The sequence below is a fragment of the Giraffa tippelskirchi genome, chromosome 3 (genome assembly GCF_054371585.1).
Source record: "Giraffa tippelskirchi isolate mGirTip1 chromosome 3, T2T-mGirTip1v1.2.pri, whole genome shotgun sequence".
Taxonomy (NCBI): Eukaryota; Metazoa; Chordata; class Mammalia; order Artiodactyla; family Giraffidae; genus Giraffa; species Giraffa tippelskirchi.
The window spans coordinates 68,554,452-68,579,458 of NC_137277.1; the positions used below are offsets into that span (position 1 = coordinate 68,554,452).

General features: G+C 41.1%; 1 protein-coding gene across 4 annotated transcripts; it reads left to right on the forward strand.

Annotated features, from left to right (window-relative positions):
- Positions 1 to 644: 644 nt before the first annotated feature.
- LOC145542413 (serine protease 58-like) lies at positions 645 to 3,882 on the forward strand. Of its 4 annotated transcripts, none has more exons than XM_081581202.1 (6): positions 645 to 680; positions 1,023 to 1,101; positions 1,832 to 2,009; positions 2,236 to 2,489; positions 3,105 to 3,253; positions 3,623 to 3,882. In XM_081581202.1, exons 2-6 carry the CDS (start codon positions 1,059 to 1,061, stop codon positions 3,770 to 3,772), a joined length of 774 nt encoding a protein of 257 aa, XP_081437328.1. In that variant the 5' UTR covers positions 645 to 680; positions 1,023 to 1,058; the 3' UTR covers positions 3,773 to 3,882. The 4 variants fall into 4 exon arrangements, with proteins under 4 accessions (XP_081437328.1, XP_081437329.1, XP_081437330.1 ...); XM_081581203.1 differs by having other exon boundaries at positions 3,168 to 3,253; XM_081581204.1 differs by having other exon boundaries at positions 2,326 to 2,489.
- The last annotated feature ends 21,125 nt before the right edge of the window (positions 3,883 to 25,007 follow it).

The following is a 25,007-nucleotide window of genomic DNA, read 5'->3' on the forward strand; positions in this document are numbered from 1 at the left end:
AGGGCTTAAGGGATTGGAGGAGTGGACTCAAGCTGGAATCAGAGGGCTCTTAAAATCCAGTCTGAACAAGTGGAGCTCAGTGAGTATCAGACAAGAATTAGCACAGATGGAGAGCAGAGAGGCAGAGTGTTCCTTAGTGTAGTTAGTGGTGTAGCCAGATCAGAGAGTGAGTGGGAAACTTCACTTATGGCCATGAACTCAGAAAGTATAGCTAAACATTCACAGCCAATCAGAGGAATACATTCAAAAGAGTCAGGACCACCATTTGACCAAATGCCAGAGGAGGAGCCAGTCCTTGCTCGCCAGCTGGGGCATGCATAGATGACCTTTGAGGAAGGAAGTCAAGGGGCATATGACAGGAGAAGAAGGTATTCAGATCAGGGCAGAAGTGGGTTATTGATGGGAGATGCTCAGGTGTGTGTGGGAGCCAAAGAGACCTAAAAGCCCATGATTTCAGGAGATGAGGACAGTGTGACATGAGGAGAGGATGACGGGGGTAGGGCCAGTGTGACACAAGGGCAAAGGTCCTCACATGACAAGGATCAGTGTGACATGTGAGAGGGCTCAGTGGGTTAGGTGAAGGGGGCCTGTACCTCATAGAGGAGGGAGTTTATTTTTAAGTTAAGTGCTGGTAAATGTCACACAGAGAGGAAGGGATCAGCCACGCTGAGTGAGGACAGGTGAGTAAACCTAAGGGAAACAGGGGGCTGAAGTATTACTAGTAGATTAGGGCAGACAGGATTGGCCAGTTGAGATTTCTCTTTACCAATAAAGTAGAGCAAAGTTCTTGGCTTTCAGTACATCCCCCCGGGGGTCAGGCATCTCACCTTGGATAAATTGCCCATACTGCAGTGGGAGGGCAGACCCTCTAGAGAGACAGGGACTGTCTTTCTTCCCTCTGATGCCATCCTCCCTTAGTTCAGAGTCACTTGCTCCCTTGAACCTCCCCACCCCTTTTTGTAACTTCTCCCTTGCAAAGCTTCCTGAGCCTTAGGCTGGTTGGTAATTCACTCCCTTCCCAGGTCTTCTTGCTGGAAGAGCGTGTGGAGACAGCAGACATGAACGGCTTCCTTCTAGTCTTCACTATTCTGACAGTGGCTGGTGAGGGCAGATTCCCATTTTGGCTTAAATTTTTGAAAAGGTCATATTGGAAGAAAGAGTAGGAAATGGGTATAGATAACAGGGGTAGCTCAGCTGGGAAAGAATCTGCCTGCAATGCGGGAGACCTGAGTTCGATCCCTGGGTTGGGAAGATCCCCTGGAGAAGGGAAAGGCTACCCACTCCAGTATTCTGGCCTGGAGAATTCCATGGACTGTATAATCCATGGGGTTGCAAAGAGTTGGACACGACTGAGTGACTTTCACTTTCACAAGTGATCATCAGAAAGTTAAGAACTCAGGACCCCAGGGATTGGTAGTTTCCTAGAACTCTCAGAGGTAGCTAGAGTCAACTGACTTTTCCCCTGGCTCCATGAGCACAAGAGAAGATTCAGACTGAGATGAGACTTTATGCAATAGAGGGTAGATATTGGCACACAAAAAAATGTGATTTTGCTATATAGCTAAGAAGGATGTTTGAGGAAAAGAAGGAAGAATCAAAAGGAAGAAAGGAAGGGAGAGGAAGTGTGAGTAAGAGGGAGGACACAAATACAGAGGGAAGTCCAAGGGGAAATTAATTAACAGAAGGGTTCTGAAATAGTTGAATAGCCCCTTAAATACCAAAAACAGATGGACCATTTCAAAGCACTTCCACATAGAACATTTCAGACTTCCATCCTCTGGAAAGCCTGCCCCTGCCTCTAAGATTCTGCCTTCCTCTGCCCATCTGACAGCAGTAACAACGACCGGAACACCAACACCAGAACAGGAAAACTCAGTCGAGCAACTCCATCAGGAGAATGTCCAAACTGAGTCAACCTTTTTGGTTTTCCTGAACTCAGAAAATGACGCTTGCCTGGGGACCCTGATCCACAAACAATGGGTGCTGTCTGCAGCACACTGCTTCTTACCGTGAGTGAGGGGGTCCTGGAGTAAGAAGCATCCCCCCTACCTTAGTCACTGGGATGGCTCAACCCTGAAGAGACTTGCGTGGGGGACTCTCAAACCTAAGAAGTGGTTGGAAGGAGGCAGGAAATAGATCCTAGTGGTTATGAGTTAGATTCCCCAGTAGGATGATGCAAGATGAACAATAGAATAATATCTATTTCCTCTGCTCATCCTTCATGGCCTGTTCCAGATTTCTTGAGATGGAGATTGCTATTTTAGATGAGCGTTTCCAAAAAAGGATGGAGAGCTTAAGACCCATGCTTACTATCCCACATCCAAGTTTCAAACAGGATTCTGCCGAGCATGACATAGTGCTCATCAAGCTGACACATCCCCTAAAGCTCAACAACCAGGTAAAACTGGCAGCTCTACCCAGGACCACGACCAACAGAAGGATGGACAACTGCACTGTCTTTGGCTGGGGCTGGTCATGGCAGAATTCTGGTGAGTGACCCTCAAGACAGACTCTTAGTGTTCCTTGACTGCCCACTCTGAGGATTATCATGCAACTGAATTATTACAGATCAAGAGAACTGTTAGGGTCCTGAGAACTTATACATCTTAACTTCTAATTTTATGAATGTGGAAATTGAGGCCAAATTGGTCATAGGATAGACCTTATCTTATAAGGGGCAACACGGCTATGTATGGCTGGAGGTCTCTGGAATCCTATATTCTTGACTCATTTATCATTCAGATGCAGGTGAAGGGGGGTGTATGGGTGAGGAAGGGGTTGGAGGGTCATCCTCCTGGTGATGCTGAATGTGGCTCATTCTTTAGAAACTTACAGCATTCACAAGTAAAACCATGCGCAACCAAGTCCAAGGCATGCGGTGTACAGCACTGGAACCAGACACTGGCTTTCTCATTTCATCTGTTTTCTTCTCTGGTTCCCTTTCCGTTTATTTTTTTCTTTCGTTGAATGATAGAGAGGTTAATTACAGGTAAGAGGGAGGGAAGGAGAGAAGAAAGGGAGATGAATGCGTGAAGGATCAAAGAGAGATGAACTCTGTCTCTCTCTCTCCATCCTGCCCTCACCCTGTGTGTGCATGTGCTCAGAGGTAAAGCCTGATGTCAAGATAAAGCAGACTGTCTCTTGCTTCCCTAATGAATACTGCGAAGATTCCCCTGTAGGAAAAATGCCTGTTAAAATCACAGAGAACATGTTCTGTGCAGGATCGTCTCTGGAAAGCACACACACGTGCAAGGTAATTCTTTTCCCTTGGGCCCTCCTGAGTTTGTTCTGGGGCACTGTCTAGGGGTCCACATATCTCCTTCAACCCAATCCAGTTTCCTATTTACATCCAAGAAGAGATCAAGGTAAATGTGGTCCAGGAAGAACCAATCATGAATGAACATGAATGTGAGGGTGGAGACACCTGAGTGTTTCCTTTCTCTATGGCTTCCTCTGACATAGCCTAGGGTGAGTGATGGGATGGGTCCCAGATGGCCACCAGACATTTCTCCCAACCCTCATCACCTGAATCTTTCTGTCTGGGCTCCTCAGATGGGCACTGAGTACTAGGTCATCTTTGTTCTGGCTACTGTGCCTGACCCATCTCTCCTCTTTCTAACAGGAAGTACTTGCTGCCCCAATCCTGTGCCAAAATCAGCTCCAGGGGATCTTATCCTGGTCAGAAGGGTGTGTTCTGAGAGGTGACGTTGGCTACTACACCAAGGTTTCTCGCTATACAGACTGGATCCACAGAGTCATCAATACCTACTGAACTCTCTCTGTTCCCTCTCTCAGCAGCCTCAGAACTGGGTCTACCATCCTTGACCCTTTTTTCCCTCTAGCCCCAGAACAAGATGGGAATAGAGTCTTTGGTTGTAAGGAGTTTTCTCTTCCTTCTGTTCCTTCTTTTCTCTTGACTGGTCTTCTCCTTTCTCAGTCCCAGCCTGAATGATCATTGAAGGATTTGAGCTGGATAATGTGGCTCAGATCGTAAAGAATCCACCTACAATGTGGGAGACCTGGGTTCAGTCCCTGAGTTGGGAAGATCCTCTGGAGGAGGGCATGGCAACCCACTTCAGTATTTTTGCCTGGAGAATTCCCATGGACAGAGGAGCCTGGGGGGCTACAGTCCATGGGATCACAGAGTCAGACACGACTGCAGTGACTAAGCGGACTATGTTGTCATAAATAGGATGACTTCTCACCACTCCTTGACTTTCTTCCAACTTTCTACTTACCTGCTGTGCTTCCTCAGACCTTTCTGGAGTTATGCTCCCCAGCCTTCCAAAGGACATGTGACAGTGAGACCGAGCACCTCTAGGTTGCCTCCTTTCTCTGACATCACTTAGTGCTGAGTCTGGAGAAGGAAATGGCAACCTACTTCAGTATTCTTGCCTAGAGAATCCTGTGGACGGAGGAGCCTGGTGCGCTGATGTCCATAAGGTCGCACAGAGTCGGACATGACTGAAGCAACTTAGCATGCATGCATTCATTGGAGAAGGAAATGGCAACCCACTCCAGTATTCTTGCCTGGAGAATCCCAGGGACAGAGGAGCCTGGTGGGCTGCCATCTATGGGGTCGCACAGAGTTGGACACGACTGAAGCGACTTAGCAGCAGCAGCAACAGTGCTGAGTCAACCTTCATTCTATGCTCTCTCACTCTATCATATCTAATCAGGTGGCAGCAAATTCTAAGATGTTAAATAGGCTGCCAGCAGTATTATTATTAGAAATGGAGGCTAGAATTTTATGGTGACAAGAATTATAAAGACTTCAGGGAATTCCCTGGTGGTCCAGTGGTTAGAACTCCACTCCATGCTTTTACTGCAGAAGTCCTGGGTTTGCTCTCCAGTCAGGGAACTAAGATCCCACAGGCTGCAAGGCACAGCCAGATTTTTTTTTAATTATAGACTTTAAAAATGTTAGGAGATGAGGGAGGAGTTAAATGGGTCAGACCACCAATAGGAAAAGAGGAATAATCTCCTGAGAGATCTTTCCTAATGCTAAGCAAGAAAACTCTTAGATGGCTAGAAAGAGAATACTAGAAACAACAGAGAAATACTGAAATCTAAGTGGATGTGAGTGTGTTCGTGTGTGTGTGTGTGTGTGTGTATGCATATGCACATAAGCATGTGTAGATTGGAGGGGGTGTGCCCAGAATTATCTCGCTGAACCAAAATCTTTCCTACACCAACCACCAGCTCAGCTGATTTTCTTCAACCTTTGCTTTCCTACCTATAAAGGTAGGATACTACATTTATAAATTATTAAATTGTTTTAAAACTAAAATATGTCCCCTATTGTCATTCTAACAATTTGTTTTGGAAATGTTTAAGACAAGAAATTGCAGAAAATATTGCAAAGAGTTTCTGGGTACCTAGAATCGCCCCAGTGATAGTATCTCCTATAACCATAGTAACATGTCAAAACCAGAACATTCACAGTGGTTCAATGCTGTTCACTCACATACAGACCTTATTTGGTTTTACCTGTCTTTCTTCACGTACGCTCTTTTTAGGGGGTAAAATTTGAAGTCTTACCACATTTGTGGATTTCTATAACCATTGCCACAATCAGAATCCAGAACCATCCCAATCACAAGGAAGAAACTTCTTTGTGTTACACTTCAATAGCCACCTAAATAATCACACCCTCTTCCAGTCCTAAGGCTTTGAAACCACTGATCGATTCTCCAATCACTGTAATTTTGTCACTTTGAGAGTGTTATACAAAATGCAATCCATATGACCCCACTGTTCTTTTTCAATTTGTGATGTTCCTAGTGTACTTTCATTGCCTTTTCCTTTCTGTCTGAAGTTCATTTAGCCATTCTTGTAGAGCAGGTGTGCTGGTAACAAATTCTCTTAGTGTTTCTTCACCTTCCTTTCTGAGGGATACACTTTACTTGGTAAAGAATTCTGTGTTGACAATGCTTTTCTTTCAGGACTTGAAAAATCTCTGCCTCTTCTTTCTACTGTCCTTCAATTTCTGAGGAGAAACCTGCTGTCGTTTGAATAATTATTTCTCAGTAATGCATTGTTTTTCTCTAGCTGTGGCAGCTTACAAAAGTTTTTCTTTGTCCTTCGTTTTCAGAAGTTTGATTATGATGTATCTGGGTGTGAATCCCTTAAAATGTATCCTATTTAGGGTTCACTCAAGTTTTTGAATCTGGAAGTTTATGTCTTTCACCAAATTTGAGCCATTGTTTTTTCAAATGTTTTTCTGCTCAGTATCCTGTTTCTTCTTTGGAAACTTTGATAATGTGAATGTCAGATCTTCTGTTACTATCCCACAAGTCCTGGGGATCTATTCATTTTTTTTTTTAATCTCTTTTCTTTCTGGTGTTCATATTTATCATTTCTATTGCTTTATCTCTAAGTTCACTAACTCTTCTGGCACCTCATTTCACTATTGAGCCATTGTTTTAATTATGTTTTTTATTTTTTATACTTTATATTGCTTTCACATTTTGGGGCCCTTGCTGACCAGAGAGAGACTGGCCCTCCCAAAGCTAGCTGACTCCTTCAGATAGCAAATGACTCCCCTACCACGTGCTTTTTATATTGCAAACCAACCACTCCAGAGCCCATATCCCAGCAACCTTTCTTACCTAACATTCACACATCAAGCCAGTATTTCCCCTGCCCTAAATCAGCACCCCCAGGGCCAAGTACTAGACAAGTAGAGACCACCACTGTAACCCAGTGGTTAGCAAAACTATCCAGTCCTTACAGCCACTGTGGAGAACAGTGTGGAGAGTCCTTAAAAAGCTGGGAATAGAACTGCCGTATGACCCAGCAATCCCACTGCTGGGCATACACATCGAGGAAACCAGAATTGAAACAGACACGTGTACCCCAATGTTCATCACAGCACTGTTTACAGTAGCCAGGACATGGAAGCAACCTAGATGTCCATCAGCAGATGAATAAGATGGATAAGAAAGCTGTGGTACATATACACAATGGAATATTACTCAGCTATAAAAAAGAGTGCATTTGACTCAGCTTTAATGAGGTGGATGAAACTGGAGCCTGTTATACAGAGTGAAGTAAGTCAGAAAGCAAAACACCAACACAGTATATTAATGCATATATATAGAATTTAGAAAGATGGTAATGATGATCCTATATGCCAGGCAGCAAAAGAAACAGATGTAAAGAACAGACTTTTGGACTATGTAGGAGAAGGGGAGGGTAGGACGATTTGAGAGAATAGCATTGAAACATGTATATTACCATATGTAAAATAGATGACCAGTGCAAGTTTGATGCATGAAGCAAGGCACTCAAAGCCGGTGCACTGGGACAACCCAGAGGGATGGGGTGAGGAGAGAGGTGGGAGGGGAGTTCAAGATATAGGACACATGTGCACTCATGAGAAAAATAACCACAATATTGTAAAGTAATTATCCTCCAATTAAAACAAATAAATTAAAAAAACCCCACAACTATCCAGTCCTAAGATTGCTCAAACTTGCCTACCCCTTCCTTCTTTTGGAATCCAAAATGGTTTGTGTCCATGCTGGCACTTTTTCATGTAGCCCTGCATGGCACGACATGCCCCTTAAATAAACTCTTCTTTCAATAGCATTGACCTTTCAGTATCCTCACTCAGTTACCTTGATAAATTAAATCCTGGGTACTATCAAAACACCCACCAATGTGCTTTTATTTCAGATTTTATATTTTTAAATTCTAAAATTCCCAGTTGGTTCTTCTTTATATCTTCTATAAATATTTTCTAAGGTTTTCAGTTTTTTTTTTTCCACTTGATTCAGGAGGATGTGCGATGGGTTATTAGAACATTTTAATAATAACTGCTTTAAAATCCCTGTCCAATAATTCCAACATCTGTGTCATCTTGGTGTTGATAACTCTTGATTGTCTTTTCTTACTTGAGTTGAAATTTTCCTAATATGGTGAGTAAGTTTGGACTATATCCTGAGCATTTTTTATTAGGGTGGCCAAAAAATTCATTTGGAATTTTTGTAAGATGGTATTGAACAACCTGAAAGAATTTTTGGCCAACCCAGTATTATAAGACTCTGGTTCTTATTTACATTTCCTGGTTGAATATTTAGTTAACCTGTTTATATTCAGAATGTGTATCCCAGCCATGTTTGTGAACTGTGGTTCAAATTCAGTTTATGTGGCTTCTACAGAACTATTGCTCATTCTAATCCTCAGACCCAATGAATATGTTCCCTTATTCTTACATGGAATATATTCTTATATGGAAAATATATTCTTATATTCTAATATATTCTTATTCTTATATGTTCCCATGGTAAAAGAGACTACAAATGTGATTAAGTTAAGGATCTTGATTATTTTGGATTTTCAGGTAGGCCCAATGTAACCACGTGTGTCTTTATAAGAGTAAGATAAACGGGTCAAAAAAAGGAGGGGAGATGTGATCACAGGGTTTGAGTGCTTTGCTTTAAAGATGGAGGAAGGGGCAATGAGCCAAACCATGTAGGAAACCTCTAAAACCTGGGGGGAAAGAACAAGGAAACAGACTTTGCAGACAGAATGCAGCTCAGTGGACACCTTGGTTTTAGATGCATTCGGCTTTCTGATCTCCAAAACTGTAAGATAATACATTTGTGTTTTTTTAAGCCACTAAAATTGTAGTGATTTGTTATAGCAGCAACAGGAAGCTAACACAGTAGAGGAAGTCAGCATTTTGCCACCCAGCTCCATCACTGCAGCACCACTGGGGCATGGCTTTTTCATAGTGTTCTGTCTCAAGAACAGGCAAGTTACCAATAACTTAGTGGTTTAAAAGAGCATACATTTATTATTTTGTAGTTTCTCTGAATCAAGAGTCCTGTAGGTCAGAAGGCTAAAATCAAGATGTGGGCAAGTTATATCTCCACTTAGAGGTTCAAGTACCGAAAGACCTGCTCCCAACTCCTTCCCATTGTTGACAGAATTCATTTCTTTGCAGTTCTAAAACTGTGATCCTCATCTTCTTGCTAGCTGTCATCTGGGGACCAGACTGAGCTGCTAGAGGCCATTCTTAGGTCCTTGCCATGTCTTAGGCCCCCTTTGTCATAGCAAAAGAAATCCTCCCTCATGTTGAATCCCTCTGACTTTCTCTTTTACCACAACCCAGAAAAAATTCTTGACTTTTAAAAGACGCATGTGTAAGATCAGGATCACCTGGATAATCTCCATGTCTTAAGATCAATCATAGCATAGAGCAGAGCCTAATCACAGAGGTAAAGTGATATTCCCAGTTGCAGGTCAGGGCATCACCGGTAGAAAATTTGGGGTGATATCTTGGAATTCTTCCTACAGCGTACAGCTAAAAGATTTCTCTTTTACTGGCTGCCCCTTTCCTGGTCCTTTGGCTGGAAAGAGCAGGATTTTCTTGGGGATTTTTCTGTTCCTTCCCACTGGTATTTCCATGCTGCAAACTTCTCTCACACACAAACCTAGATATATAGAGGGCAAGTAAAATCTCAGAAAAAGAAGAGAAGCTAAGGCAAAGGAAAAAAGGAAAGATATACCCATCAGAATGGAGAGTTCCAAAGAATAGCAAGGAGAGATAAGAAAGCCTTCTTAAGTGATCAATGCAAAGAAACAGAGGGGAAAAAATAGAATGGAAAAGACTAGAGATCTCTTCAGGAGAATTAGAGATACCAAGTGAACATTTATGCAAAGTTGGGCACAATAAAGGACAGAAACAGTATGGACCTGACATAACCTGCTTAATATCTTAAAGATATTAAGAAGAGGTGGCAAGAATACACAGAAGGACTACACAAAAAAGATCTTCATGACCCAGATAACCATGATGGTGTGATCACTCACCTAGAGCCAGACATCCTGGAATGTGAAGTCAAGTGGCCTTTAGGAAGCATCACTATGAACAAAGCCAAAGGAGGTGATGGAATTCCAGTTGAGCTCTTTCAAATCCTAAAAGATGATGCTGTGAAAGTGCTACACTCAATATGCCAGCAAATTTGAAAAATCTCAGCAGTGGCCACAGGACTAGAAAACTTCCGTTTTCATTGTAATCCCAAAGAAAGGCAATGCCAAAGAATGCTCAAACTACTGCACAGTTGCACTCATCTCACACGCTAGTAAAATAATGCTCAAAATTCTCCAAGCCAGGCTTCAGCAATACATGAACCGAGAACTTCCAGATGTTCAAGCTGAATTTAGAAAAAGCAGAGGGACCAGAGATCAAATTGCCAACATCCACTGGATCATCGAAAAAGGCAAGAGAGTTCCAGAAAAACATCTACTTCTGCTTTACTGACTATGCCAAAGTCTTTGACTGTGTGGATCACAACAAACGAAAATTCTTCAAGAGATGGGAATACCAGACCACTTTACCTGCCTCCTGAGAAGCCTGTACACAGGTCAAGAAGCAACAGTCAAAACCGGACATGGAACAACAAATGGACTGGTTCCAAATTGGGAAAGGAGTATATCAAGGCTATAGTTTGTCACCCTGCTTATTTAACTTATATGCAGAATACATCATGGGAAATGCTGGGCTGGATGAAGCACAAGTTGGAATCAAGATTGCCAGGAGAAATATCAATAACCTCAGATATGCAGATGACACCACCCTTATGGCAGAAAGTGAAGAACTAAAGAGCCTCTTGATGAAAGTGAAAGAGGAGAGTGAAAAAGCTGATTTAGAACTCAACATTCAGAAAACTAAGATCATGGCATCCAGTCCCATCACTTCATGGCAAATAAATGAGGAAACACTGGAAACAGTGAGAGACTTTATTTTCCTGGGCTCCAAAATCACCTCAGATGGTAACTGCAGCCATGAAATTGAAAGACTCTTGCTCCTTGGAAGAAAAGCTATGACCAACCTAGACAGCATATTAAAAAGCAGAGACCTTACTTTGCCAACAAAGGTCCGTCTAGTCAAGGCTATGGTTTTTCCAGTGGTCATGTATGGATGTGAGAGTTGGACCATAAAGAAAGCTGAGCGCTCAAGAATTGATGCTTTTGAACTGTGGTATTGGAGAAGACTCTTGAGAGTCCCTTGGACTGTAAGGAGATCCAACCAGTCAATCCTAAAGGAAATTAGTCCTGAATATTCATTGGAAGGACTGATGCTGAAGCTGAAACTCCCAATATTTTGGCCACCTGATGTGAAGAACTGACTCATTGGAAAAGACCCTGATGCTGGGAAAGATTGAAGTCAGGAGGAGAAGGGGATGACAGAGGATGAGATGGTTGGATGGCATCACCGACTGAACAGACATGAGTTTGAGCAAGCTCCCAGAGCTGGTGATGGATAGGGAAGCCTGGTGTGCTGCAGTTCATGAGGTTGAAAAGAGTCAGACACGACTGAGTGGCTGAACTGAACTGACTTAAAAAACTGAGGAAAGCTATTCCTCAGATCCCACATATTCTCACTAATTCATCTTCTTTTTTTTTACTTTTCAGATCTTCTGGTAGGTGTTTTGTTAAGGATTTGTTTATTATTTCTTTTGTTGTTGTTAAGTGTATTTAATTTACAATATTGTGTTAGCTTCAAGTGTACAGCAAAGTGATTCAGTTATGAACACACACACAAAAATTCTTTTTCAGATTCTTTTCCATTGTAGGTTACTACAAAATATTAATTATATTCCCTGTGCTATACAGTAGGTCCTTGTTGTTTACCTATTTTACATATAGTAATGTGTATATGTTAATCCCAAACTCCTAACTTATCTCTCCTCCCTTATTCAGGGTTTTTTGTTATTATTGTTGTAGTTATTAGCAGGAGGTAGGCACTTTTTCCATCTTGTCTGGAACAAAAGCCTTCCTTACACTTAGTTCTGCTAGATATTAGAAAGATGAAAAGCATTAAATTAAGAGGAAACACCTCTGAACTGAATTCAGGAAACTTGAGTTCTGGTCCAGATTCTCCTATTGACTGGTATAGTGGTTTAATGTATGTGTATGAGCCCCAGGAGAATGTGAGAAGTGAAGATTAGAAATTTTATTTACAATCATTTTAGCTTATACTTTAAATTATTATATTTTGGTGTCTGTATTGTGATATGACATGCCAGTTCATATATAAGTTGTTGGTGGTGGTGGTTTAGTCGCTAAGTCGAGTCTGACTCTTGCGACCCCATGGATTGTAGCCTGCCAGACTCCTCTGTCCAGGCAAGAATACTGGAGTGGGCTGCCATTTCCTTCTTCAATATATGTATATTTATTTATATGTGTATGTACTCATGTATATGTTAGTACATACATATATAAATAAATATACATATATAGATGGTGCAGGCTCTAATTGTCTTAAATATGTTTTGTTTGATTTAGGGTGAATCCCTTCAACATGGAACAGATTTTAAGTATATTCATCAGTTAAGAGTGTTTAATGTATCTTTAGTTGACAATATAATTCTTAGCTCAAATAATGCTTCCTACATTCCTTAGAACCTTCATGTGGAAAATGATCAAATGAGTGTGAATTATTCCTAGAAAATAACTCTTTAAGAATAAAACCCAAATTCGTAAGAGGGTAATGTAAGAGCATCAAGATGGTGGTTTAAGGGACTTCTTTGGTGGTCCAGTGGTTAAGAATTCCACCTTCCAATTCAGATTCGATCCCTGACTTGAGAACTAGGATCCTGCTTGCTGTGGGATAACTAAGCCTGTACGCCGCAACTAGAGAGAAACCTGAGCACCACAATGAAAGACCCCACATGGTGCAACAAAGACCTGAAGCTAAGATCTGATGCAGCCCAAATAAATAAACATTTGAAAAGAGATTACTTTTTAAAAAGTAAATTTAAAAAAAGATGGTGGTTCAAGATGGTGATATAGAAATATCCTAAACTCACCTCCTCCCATGAACACATCAATCTAAAGCTATATTTGGAACAACTTCCTCTGAAAAAAAAAAGAAACAAACCCTGAAAATTAGCTGAGTGGCTTATCTCATGCAAATGATAGAAGACCTACATCTCAGTGGGGAACACAATCTCACTTTAAGCCTCACTCTCAGCACAGCTATCCAGTTATGGAGGGAACTCAAAGCCAAAGCTTGAGAAGCAACTCTGAGAAGCAGAAAGTTTGTATCACTCATCAGCACCCCAACTTTTAAGATATGTACCCAAGAGACAGCCCCAAAACTTCTAGCTTTGAAAACCAATAGGGCTTGCACTCATGAGACCCACGGGTTATAGTGATCTGAAGAATGGCTCTTAAAGGGCTCACTTGTCCCTATGACTCAGGGCAGCAGTCATCCACTTCGTGTGGGAGAAGCTCATAAGCTTGTCTGGGAAAATTGACTTGGGGCTTCCCTGTTGGTGCTAGTGGTAAAGAGTCCCCCTACCAATGCAGGAGACAAAGAAATGCAAGTTTGATCCCTGGGTCGGGAAGATCCCCTGGAGAAGGGCATGGCAACCCACTCCAATATTCTTGTGTGGAGAATCCCATGGGCAGAGGAGTCTTGTGGGCTATGGTCCACAGGGTCACAGAGTCAGACACGACTGAAGCGACTTAGCATGCACGCACAAGCATTGACCTGAGGGGCAGGCATCTGATTTAACACGTTTGCGGCCTGTAGAGGTGGTCTCCAGGAAAGGAGCGTCATCTTTGCACTTACTCTTGGGCTTTCTCCAGTTGGTGGGTGCCATCTTTGTTGTTGTTTTATTTTTTAATTTAAGGTTTTTCCCCTTTCATTAGCCAGTGGGGGCCACCTCTATCCTGTCTACCTCACTTGAGCGAGTGGGTGCCAACTTTGCACCCTCCCTTTGTTGGTCTCTATAGCGCCAGTATCTCCCAGAAGAGAGCTTTCATACATGTCTCGCATCCTGGTTTTACATCAGTTTTTCTTTTGCCTGGTGGCTCAGCTGGTAAAGAATCTGCCTGCAATGCGGGAGACCTGGGTTCAATCCTTGCGTTGGGAAGATCCCCTGGAGAAGGGAAAGGCTACCCACTCCAGTATCCTGGCCTGGAGAATTCCATGGACTATACAGTCTACCTGGTCGCAAAGAGTCTGACACAACTGAGCGACTTTCACTTTCACTTTACTTCTGCCACCAGGGGTTACCTCTACACAACTTGGCTCTGTTGGCTAGTGGGACTTACAATAGAAGAAGAATTTTTGTGTGTTTTTTAAAGTTTTTTGGAAATTTTAATCCATTACATTTAGTGTAATCACTGAATTACTTGATTTTTTTCACTGACACATTCTTTCAATTTATTTTCATTCTTATTTTTAAAAATCTTTCATTTTTAATTGGAAAGTGAAAGTCGCTCAGTCCTGTCCAACTCTTTGCCACCCTATGGACTATACAGTCCATGGAATTCTCCAGGCCAGAATACTGGAGTGGGTAGCCTTTCCCTTCTCCAGTGGATCTACCCAACCCTGGTCTCCCACCTTGCAGGAAGATTCTTTACCAGCTGAGCTACCAGGGAAGCAGAGGATAATTGCTTTACAATGTTGTGTTGGTTTCTGCCACACATCAACATGAGTCAATCATAGGTATACATACGTCCAGGGCTTCCCCAGCGGCTCAGTGGTAAAGAATCTGCCTGCAATGCAGGAGATGCAGGAGACACAGATTCCATCCCTGGGTCAGGAAGATCCCCTGGAGGAGGGTGTGGCAACCCACTCCAGTACTGCCTGAGAAATTCTGTTGACAGAAAAGCCTGGCGGGGTGCAGTCCATGAGGTTGCAAAAGAGTAGGACATTACTTTGCAAATAAACAACAATATATATATATATTTCAATGCTACTCTCTCAATTTGTCCCATTCTCTCCTTCCCCCACTGTGTCCATAAGCCTGTTCTCTAGGTCTGCATCTCTATTGCTGCATCTCTATTTGCTTTGCAAATAGGTTCATCAGTATCATTTTTTTTTACATTCCATATATAGGCGTTAATATATTTGTTTTTCTCTTTTTGACCTACTTCACTTTGTGTAACAGACTCTAGGTTCATCCACCTCATTAGAACTGACTCAAATTTGTTCCTTTTTGTGGCTGAGTAATATTCTATCTAGAAATGGTATGGACCTAACAGAAGTAGAAGATATTAAGAAGAGGTACAAGAATACACAGAAGAACTACACAAAAATGATCTTCACAACCCAGATAACCATGATGGTATGATCACCCACCTAAAGCCAGACATCCTGGAATGCAAAGTCAAGTAGCCCTTAGGAAGCATCACTATGAACAAAGCCAAAGGAAGTGATGTAATTCCAGCTGAGATCTCTCAAATCCTAAAAGATAATGCTGTGAAAGTGCTACACTCAATATGCCAGCAAATTTGGAAAACTCAGCAGTGGCCACAGGACTGGATGAGGTCAGTTTGCATTCCAATCCCAAAGAAAGGCAATGCCAAAGAATGCTCAAACTACTGCACAATTGCACTCATCTCACACGCTAGTAAAATAATGCTCAAAATTCTCCAAGCTAGACTTCAACAGTATGTGAACCGAGAACTTCCAGATGTTCAAGCTGGATTTAGAAAAGGCAGAGGAACCAGAGATCAAATTGCCAACATCTGTTGGATCATAGAAAAAGCAAGAGAGTTTCAGGAAAACATCTACTTCTGCTTTATTGACTATGCCAAAGCCTTTGACTGTGTGGATCACAACAAACCATGGAAAATTCTTCAACAGATGGGATACCAGACTACCTTACCTGCTTCCTGAGAAACCGGTATGCAGGTCAAGAAGCAACAGTTAGAACTGGACATGAAACAACAGACTGGTTCCAAATCAGGAAAGGAGTACATCAAAGCTGTATATTGTCATCCTGCTGATTTAACTTATATGCAGAGTACTTCATGAGACATGCTGGGCTGGATGGACCACAAGTTGAAATCAAGATTTCCGGGAGAAATATCAATAACCTCAGATACGCAGATGATATCACCTTTATGGCAGAAAGTGAAGAAGAACTAAAGAACCTCTTGATGAAAGTGAAAGAGGAGAGTGAAAAAGCTGTCTTAAAACTCAACATTCAGAAAACTAAGATCATGGCATCTGGGCCGATCATTTCATGGCAAATAGATGGGGAAGCAATGGAAACAGTGAGAGACTTTATTTTCTTGGGCTCCAAAATCACTGCAGATGGTGACTGCAGCCATGAAATTAAAAGAAGCTTGCTCCTTGGAAGAAAAGCTATGACCAACCTAGACAGCATATTAAAAAGCAGAGACATTATTTTGCCAACAAAGATCCGTCTAGTGAAAGCTGTGGTTTTTCCAATGGTCATGTATGGATGTGAGAGTTGGACTATAAAGAAAGCTGAGTGCCAAAGAATTGATGCTTTTGACCTGTGGTGTTGGAGGAGACTCTTGAGAGTCCCTTGGACAGCAAGGAGATCCAACCAGTTCATCCTAAAGGAAATCAGTCCTGAATATTCATTGGGAGGACTGATGCAGAAGCTGAAACTCCAATACTTTGGCCACCTGATGGGAAAAACTGACTCAATGGAAACGACACTGATGCTGGGAAAGATTGAAGGTGGGAGGAGAAGGAGATGACAGAGGATGAGATGGTTGGATGGCATCACCGACTCAATGGACACGAGTTTGAGTAAACTCCGGGAGTTGATTTTTTTTTTTTTTTATAATCAGCAATTGATTATTTTATTTTATTTTATTTTATTTTTGCATTTTTAAAATAAATTTATTTATTTTAGTTGGGGGCTAATTACTTTACAATATTGTAGTAGTTTTTGCCATACATTGACATGAATCAGCCATGGGTTTACATGTGTTCCCCATCCTGAACCCGCCTCCCACCTCCCTCCCCATCCCATCCCTCTGGGTCATCCCATTGCCCCAGCCCTGAGCATTTGTCTCATGCATCGAACATGGAATGGTGTTCTGTTTCAGTTGATGATGGACAGGAAGGCCTGGCGTGCTGCAGTCCATGGGGTTGCAAAGAGTCGGACACAAGTGAGTGACTGAACCGAACTGAACTGATGGCCCCATTTGAGATTTCCGCCTATAATAGCTTACTCCTATAATTGTGTATTTTGTATTCCAGAATCCCATTTACTCTCCATCTTTCAGAAAACAGCTCCCACTTTTCATATTGAGATTTACTTTTTCTCCCCCACTTTGGTCCATGTGCTTGACCAAGACTACACCTTTGTCCTCACTCAGATGTAAAACAAACTTCTTAGGCCTAAGCCAATCAGTACATCACATCCTCTTAGCCATGGCAATTGGCTCAGGTGTAAGCACAAGATTCAAGTTAGTAACTGAGTTCCTGAGGAAGCTGACTTCCTCTTGCTTTTTGGTCTTGAACTTGAGAGGATGGTGGATCCAGAGCACATCTGTGTGGAACATGATACTGAAGTCACACAGGAGGCAGTTAGAGGCAAGCAAGCAAGCACTTGTGAATTGTTCGCCTGAATCAGGCTATGCTTGAAGTGCGGAAACTACATTTGGATCTTGCAGTTATAGGAGACAATAAACTTCCTTTTAAGCCAGTTTGAGTCAGGTTTTCTGCCACCTGTAACCCAAAGAAGTCCATTCATTCATAGAGTCTTAACCTGCCCTGAAGGTGAGCTATTTTTACTCATTAGTGGAGGAAATGTGCACCTTTCTCTTCTGTTTTTCATAATTTTATTGATTTTCGGAACCTTTAAGATTCTTGATAAATAAAAATTTGACCTGTAAAATTAAGATGGTTTGTCTACAATAGTAATGTATAGTCAATGGCCACCATTTTTAGAGAGACTTTATAACATTCGTCTTTGATAGTTTTGAATTTTCCACAGTTCCTGGCTTGTGTATTTTTAGCAACAGCATTGTTGATTTTCCATATTTGTGTGCTTTAAAATCTGGTGTTTGACCCAATTGTATCCTCCTAAACCTAAATGTAGTGCAGAATCAGAGAAACTAAAGGTTTCAGGGCAAAACTCCTAACACATTAAATGTAGCTTTCCTGTACCAACTTAAAAAGATAAAACTATTTTCTTTACAGATAATTGAACAGTACTGTTTTAAACCCCTTTCTCAGGAAACCATCAGTTTATTATATTTGTTCAGATATAGTGTTATAAAAATGAATTAAACTGAATCACAATCTTCCCATCTGATCTCACAAATTTTGTCTGGAGGGGCTAGCTATATTTTCTTTAATTCTACTGAAAATTAATTTTTCTGAAATAAATTAAAGTTTATTTCACTGCAAGCTATTTTCCAGAGGCTTTGTGTAGTACACACGTTTATACATTACACATCTGTGCTCAAGACTTTCATTTCTCCTTCAGCTATCTCCCATGGATGAGGAAGGTGGAACAAAAGTGTCAGAATCATGTGTGAGGGGCGGATGATAGCTGAGAGTGTAGGTGTGAACATGGGGGCATGTATTTTAGACGGCATCGGTTGGTGTGTGGGAGCAAAGGTCAAAGAGCAAGGATACGTGTTAAACTTCAGTGGCTACTCAAAACTGTGCATAATGGTTTTATTTTTCATATCAATTTTTAAATTAAAACTCCACTTTTCTGGTTTTGAGTGTGTGAGTATGTGTGTGCAGCTATAGATCTCAAATTAACATAAAGCAGATTTCTGATAGAATCCATGACATTTTATGAAAGGGCTACATAGACCTTGATGTAAAGCGTCATCTGTCACCCTGAAAATATAACTGACATTTTACAACTCTATATTACTGTTCTCTAATATGTTTATTTCCAAATTATTTATATCTTTTTCCCACATACTAGAACTAGAAAATACCCTTAACACTGTCATACACTCACCTCAAAAACCCCTGTTCTTGTAGCAGTTTTTTCTTAACCTGAATTTTGATGCTATAATTTTTGGAAAGACTGATTTTTATATACATAATGGAGTATATTTTTACTGTGATTCTTTTTCACACACAAAAAGCAATACATCAAGGGCATCTGTACAAAAATCAATATTCTTGGATTCTGCTTCTAGTACTGACACTAATGTGGCACACAATCCTGAGATCCAGGACTCAGACTTCTCATCTAAACTGAGGTGGTTTAATTTCATAACCTCCAAGGTCCTTTCAAGGTCCATGACTTCCTAAAAGAGATGTAACTTATAAATTACAGACGTTACCTTGGTGATTTATAGGAAAGAATATGAAGTACTTTAGAAGACTCACCCAATTATTTAATCTTAATTCTAGATAATAGATTTATACATTTAGTTGGGAATAAAAATGTTTGAAGTTTTCTATGAATCTTGCCCTTCTTGTCTTAATTTGAGACAGCCTTAGAGTAAAAAAGGATATCAAATAATTATGATGCATTGAGCTTTGCAAAGGAAAGGACTTTATTGTGATCACTGCTAACTCCCCAGTTCCCAGAACAATGCCTGGCACATGGAAAGACTTAAAACTTGCTAAATGAATAAACAAAAAAGTGCCAAGATGGAGGGACTTACCTAAAACACAGTGGCGAAAAAAGAGTAAAGGGTTTGCAGGAAGAATGATAATTGAGCTAAGTCTATAGGGGTGAAATGGGCTTCTTTGATGGCTCAGCAGGTAAAGAATCTGCCTAAAATGCCACGAGATGCTGGTTCAATCTCTGGGTTGGGAAAATTCCCTGGAGGAGGAAAATGGCAATCCACTCCAGTATTCTTGCCTAATAAATCCTGTGGACAGAGGAGCCTGGCAGGCTGCAGTCCAAAGGGTCGAAAAGAGTCGGACACGACTGAGCGATTAAGCATGCATAGGGTTGAATTAGAGCTTGCCAAGCAGAGAAGTCCAGTTCATTTCATTTCAGTTCAGTTCAGTCGCTCAGTCGTGTCCGACTCTTTGCGACCCCATGGACTGCGCATGCCAGGCTTCCCTCAGTTCAGTTCAGTTCAGTTCAGTTCAGTCGCTCAGTCGTGTCCGACTCTCTGCGACCCCATGAATTGCAGCACGCCAGGCTTCCCTGTCCATCACCAACTCCCGGAGTCTATCCAAACCCATGTTCATTGAGTCGGTGATGCCATCCAACCATCTCATCCTCTGTTGTCCCCTTCTCCTCCCGCCCCCAATCCTACCCAGCATCAGGGTCTTTTCCAATGAGTCAACCCTTTGCATGAGGTGGCCAAAGTATTGGAGTTTCAGCTTCAACATCAGACCTTCCAATGAACACCCAGGATTGATCTCTTTTAGGATGGATTGATTGGATCTCCTTGCAGTCCAAGGGACTCTCAAGAGTCTTCTCCAACACCACAGTTCAAAAGCATCAACTCTGCGGCGCTCAGCTTTCTTCACCGTCCAACTCTCACATCCATACATGACCACTGGAAAAACCATAGCCTTGACTAGACGGATCTTTGTTGGCAAAGTAATGTCTCTGCTTTTAAATATGCTATATAGGTTGGCCATAACCTTCCTTCCAAGGAGTAAGCGTCTTTTAATTTCATGGCTGCAGTCACCATCAGCAGTGATTCTGGAGCCCAAAAAAGTGAAGTCTGACACTGTTTCCACTGTTTCCCCATCTATTTCCCATGGAGTGATGGGACCAGATGCCATGATCTTAGTTTTCTGAACGTTGAGCTTTAAGCCAACTTTTTCACTCTCCTCCTTCACCTTCATCAAGAGGCTCTTCAGTTCTTCTTCACTCTCTGCCATAAGGGTGGTGTCATCCGCATATCTGAGGTTATTGATATTTCTCCCGGCAATCTTGACTCCAGCTTGTGTTTCTTCCAGCCCAGCATTTCTCATGATGTACTCTGCATATAAGTTAAATAAGCAGGGTGACAATATACAGCCTTGACGGACTCCTTTTCCTATTTGGAACCAGTCCGTTGTTCCATGTCCAGTTCTAACTGTTGCTTCCTGACCTGCATACAGGTTTCTCAAGAGACAGGTCAGATGGTCTGGTATTCCCATCTCTTTCAGAATTGTCCACAGTTTATTGTGATCCACACAGTCAAAGGCTTTGGCATAGTCAATAAAGCAGAAATAGATGTTTTTCTGGAACTCTCTTGCTTTTTCGATGATCCAGCGGACATTGGCAATTTGATCTCTGGTTCCTCTGCCTTTTCTAAAACCAGCTTGAACATCTGGAAGTTCACAGTTCACGTATTGCTGAAGCCTGGCTTGGAGAATTTTGAGCATTACTTTGCTAGCATGTGAGATGAGTGCAATTGTGCGGTAGTTTGAGAATTCTTTGGCATTGCCTTTCTTTGGGATTGGAATGAAAACTGACCTTTTCCAGTCCTGTGGCCACTGCTGAGTTTTCCAGATTTGCTGGCATATCGAGTGCAGCACTTTCACAGCATCACCTTTGAGGATTTGAAATAGCTCAACTGGAATTCCATCACCTCCACTAGCTTTGTTCGTAGTGATGCTTTCTAAGGCCCACTTGACTTCACATTCCAGGATGTCTGGCTCTAGGTGAGTGATCACACCATCGTGATTATCTGGGTCGTGAAGATCTTTTTTGTACAGTTCTTCTGTGTATTCTTGCCACCTCTTCTTAATATCTTCTGCTTCTGTCAGGTCCATACCATTTCTGTCCTTTATCGAGCCTATCTTTGCATGAAATGTTCCTTTGGTATCTCTAATTTTCTTGAAGAGATCTCTAGTCTTTCCCAATCTGTTGTTTTCCTCTATTTGTTTGCACTGATCGCTGAGGAAGGCTTTCTTATCTCTCCTTGCTATTCTTTGGAACTCTGCATTCAGATGGGAATATCTTTCCTTTTCTCCTTTGCTTTTCGCTTCTCTTCTCTTCCCAGCTATCTGTAAGGCCTCCTCAGACAGCCATTTTGCTTTTTTGCATTTCTTTTCCATGGGAATTTTCTTGATCCCTGTCTGCTGTACAATGTCACGAACCTCTGTCCATAGTTCATCAGGCACTCTGTCTATCAGGTCTAGTCCCTTAAATCTATTTGTCACTTCCACTGTATACTCATAAGGGATTTGATCTAGGTCATACCTGAATGGTCTAGTGGTGTTCCCTACTTTCTTCAATTTAAGTCTGAATTTGGCTTCCCTATCTATCACCAACTCCCGGAGCCTACTCAAACTCATGTCCATAGTATCGGTGATGTCATCCAACTGTCTCATCCTCTGTCATCTAGGAAGAACCAACTGTGTTGTGGCAGAAGGTGTGAATTGTCTTTAATAGTCATCCTTCTTCCTATCCCAAGAACAGAATTCCTATGCCCATGAGCACTGAAATGAAGACTGTATTTCCCACCTCCCCAACTGGGTTTTAGCCCATGGGGTTAAAGCATCCCTTTGAGGTAGCATCCTTAAATGCAGGAGGATGAGCTTTTCTTCATTTCCTTCCTCCTTCTTACTGGCTGGACTGCAGACATGATGGATTATGGTGACGTAAGATGAGTCAATTTAACCAGCCTGAACTACTTTCCACAGAATTTCCTTTCCCATATGTTTCCATCTAGGGCAGGCCAGAAGGGAAATTTTTGTGGGAGATCTAGAGAGCTTCAGGCATTTTATAGCTCTCACACCTTGTTGCTAATCTGCTGACTTAGCTCATTGCTCTAAGGTAGCAATCCATCTTCCCCAGGATTCTCCATCAGTGGCTAACACTTGGGCCAGGTGTAAGCGTTTCTCTCTGTGACAACAAGCCTTGGCATCTGCAGGATATTCACACCACCAGGGTTTAGAGACAATAATAATTGGCAGCAGTTTCAGTCTATCCTCATGAGGCTCAAACCTCATGCTTTTGTGTTTGGCTAGCTCTTGATCTCAGTCATTCCTTCCAGACTGCCTGACTGGTGAACCAGGCCTAAGAGACCTCTTAACTAGCTCACACAATTCAGGGTGATCAAATTCCTGTGTGTGTGTGTGTGTATATATATATATATGCATGTGTATATCTATCCTAGTGATTCTTCTTCTCTGACTGAACCCTGTACTGAGAGTGGTGGGCTACCATTGTTGTTGTTGTTGTTTAGTCACTCAGTTGTGTCTGACTCTTTGCGACCCCATGGACTACAGCACACCAGCCTTCCCTGTCCTTCACTATCTCCCAGAGCTTGCTCAAACTGTGTATATATAGTTTATAAATATGCAAATATAAATATTTATCAATATATAAATACATATTATAAATAATATATTATTTATGTATTATATTATATGGTTATATATAATTTATAAATTATATATAATTGTATAATATAATATATATAATATGTTATATATATTATATATTTATATATATTGTATATAATATATTATATAACTATATTACATTATATATTAATAATATATAATGTAATATAATAATATATATAATATATAATCTATATATTATATATAATATATTATATAATAAAATATATATTATATTATATATATTAATATATATTATATATAACATATATTAATATATATTATTGATACACATTGTATTAATATAATATTAATATATTATATTATAATATAATTATATAATATAATATAAAATATTTAATATAATTAATATATTATATTATTATATAATTATTATATATTATTCTTAATATATAATAATTATATACAATATATATAATATAATATTTGCTCAAGGAGCAAATGTCTTTCAATTTCATGGCTGCTGTCACCATCTGTAGTGATTTTGGAGCCCAAGAAAATAAAGTCTGTCACTGTTTCCATTTTTTCCCCATCTATTTGCCATGAAGTTATGGGACCAGATGCCATGATCTTAGTTTTTTGAATGGGAATGGCTTTGAAACCAAGCAGTAGGTGGAAGCTAGAAGGATTTTGAGAAGCACATTAGAGAAAATCTAAATTGCTTTGAAGAAACTGTTAGTAGAAATCTGAACTTTGAGAATGCTGGTGGGGAAGACTGAAAGGGAAATGAGGAACACTGGAGGAAGGGTGATCCTTGCTATACTGTGGCAGAAATCTCAGCAACACTCTCTTCAGTTATGTGGAAAGCAGAGAATATGCCTAAAGAACTTGATGATCTAGCTAAGAAGCTTTCCAAGGAGAGTGTTGAAAAGACAGCCTGCTTATAGTAAGATGTGAAAGGAAAGAGATAAATCAAGAGAAGGACTGTTTAACTGATGATTTTAAAAATCCTTAGCCTCTTCAGGCAGCTGCTGCTGCTGCTAAGTCACTTCAGTTGTGTCCGACTCTGTGCGACCCCATAGATGGCAGCCCACCAGGCTCCGCCGTCCCTGGGATTCTCCAGGCAAGAACACTGGAGTGGGTTGCCATTTCCTTCTCCAATGCATGAAAGTGAAAAGTGAAAGTGAAGTTGCTCAGTTGCGTCCAACTCTTCACGACCACATGGACTGCAGCCCACCAGGCTCCCTTGTCCATGGGATTTTCCAGGCAAGAGTACTGGAGTGGGGTGCCATTGCCTTCTCCACTTCAGACAGCAGTAGTTGATAAAATCAAGAAATGGTTTTGAGTAATGTTCAGATCCAAGGCACTGCTAGGAGAAAAAGTCTAAAGATAAAGTCACAAGTATGACTGTAAATTTGTTAAGATTTTCAAAGATTGGGACTTCCCTAGTGGTCCAGTGGCTAAGATTCCATGCTCCCAATGCAGGAGACTCAGGTTCGATCCCTGGTCTGAGAACTAGATCCTCCATGCCACAACTAAGACTGGCATGGCCAAATAAATAAATGAAAATAAATATTAAAAAACTATATTTTCAAAGATCTAAAGCGGATCCTCAGAGTACAATTCAGTGAACCTTCAAAAAGATGAGGGGCGTGCCTCAGAGAACCTCTTAATCAAACACCATAGCCTCCAAGAAGTTTAAGAACTTGTTCCTCAGCAGTCTCTGCAGGACAAAAATTAGAGAAAGGATTTTGTAGGTGTGGCTTTTGTTTAACTGATGAGCTGTAGTGAGATTCACAAGAGTCCCACAGAGTTTGTGAGAGAATTTTATCTACTAAAACACTGCCAGCTTGGACTTAAAGGGACAAAAACCGTAAAAAATGATGTTATCTTTATAGTGCAATATTGGATGGTATGTTACCCCAAATATCCACAACTAACGGTTATTTTCAAAATAGCTCATTATAAAGGTCAAAACATAATAAACAAAAGCCCACTTAATTAACTTCATAATTTAATTTTTAAAGTT

Excerpts from the sequence above, each read along its gene's own strand:
- LOC145542413 (XM_081581202.1), top strand. The coding sequence starts at position 1,059 with ATGAACGGCTTCCTTCTAGTCTTCACTATTCTGACAGTGGCTG. Across the intron at positions 2,490-3,104 it reads CTGGTCATGGCAGAATTCTG|AGGTAAAGCCTGATGTCAAG; the intron begins GTGAGTGACCCT and ends GCATGTGCTCAG. Across the intron at positions 3,254-3,622 it reads AAAGCACACACACGTGCAAG|GAAGTACTTGCTGCCCCAAT; the intron begins GTAATTCTTTTC and ends TCTTTCTAACAG.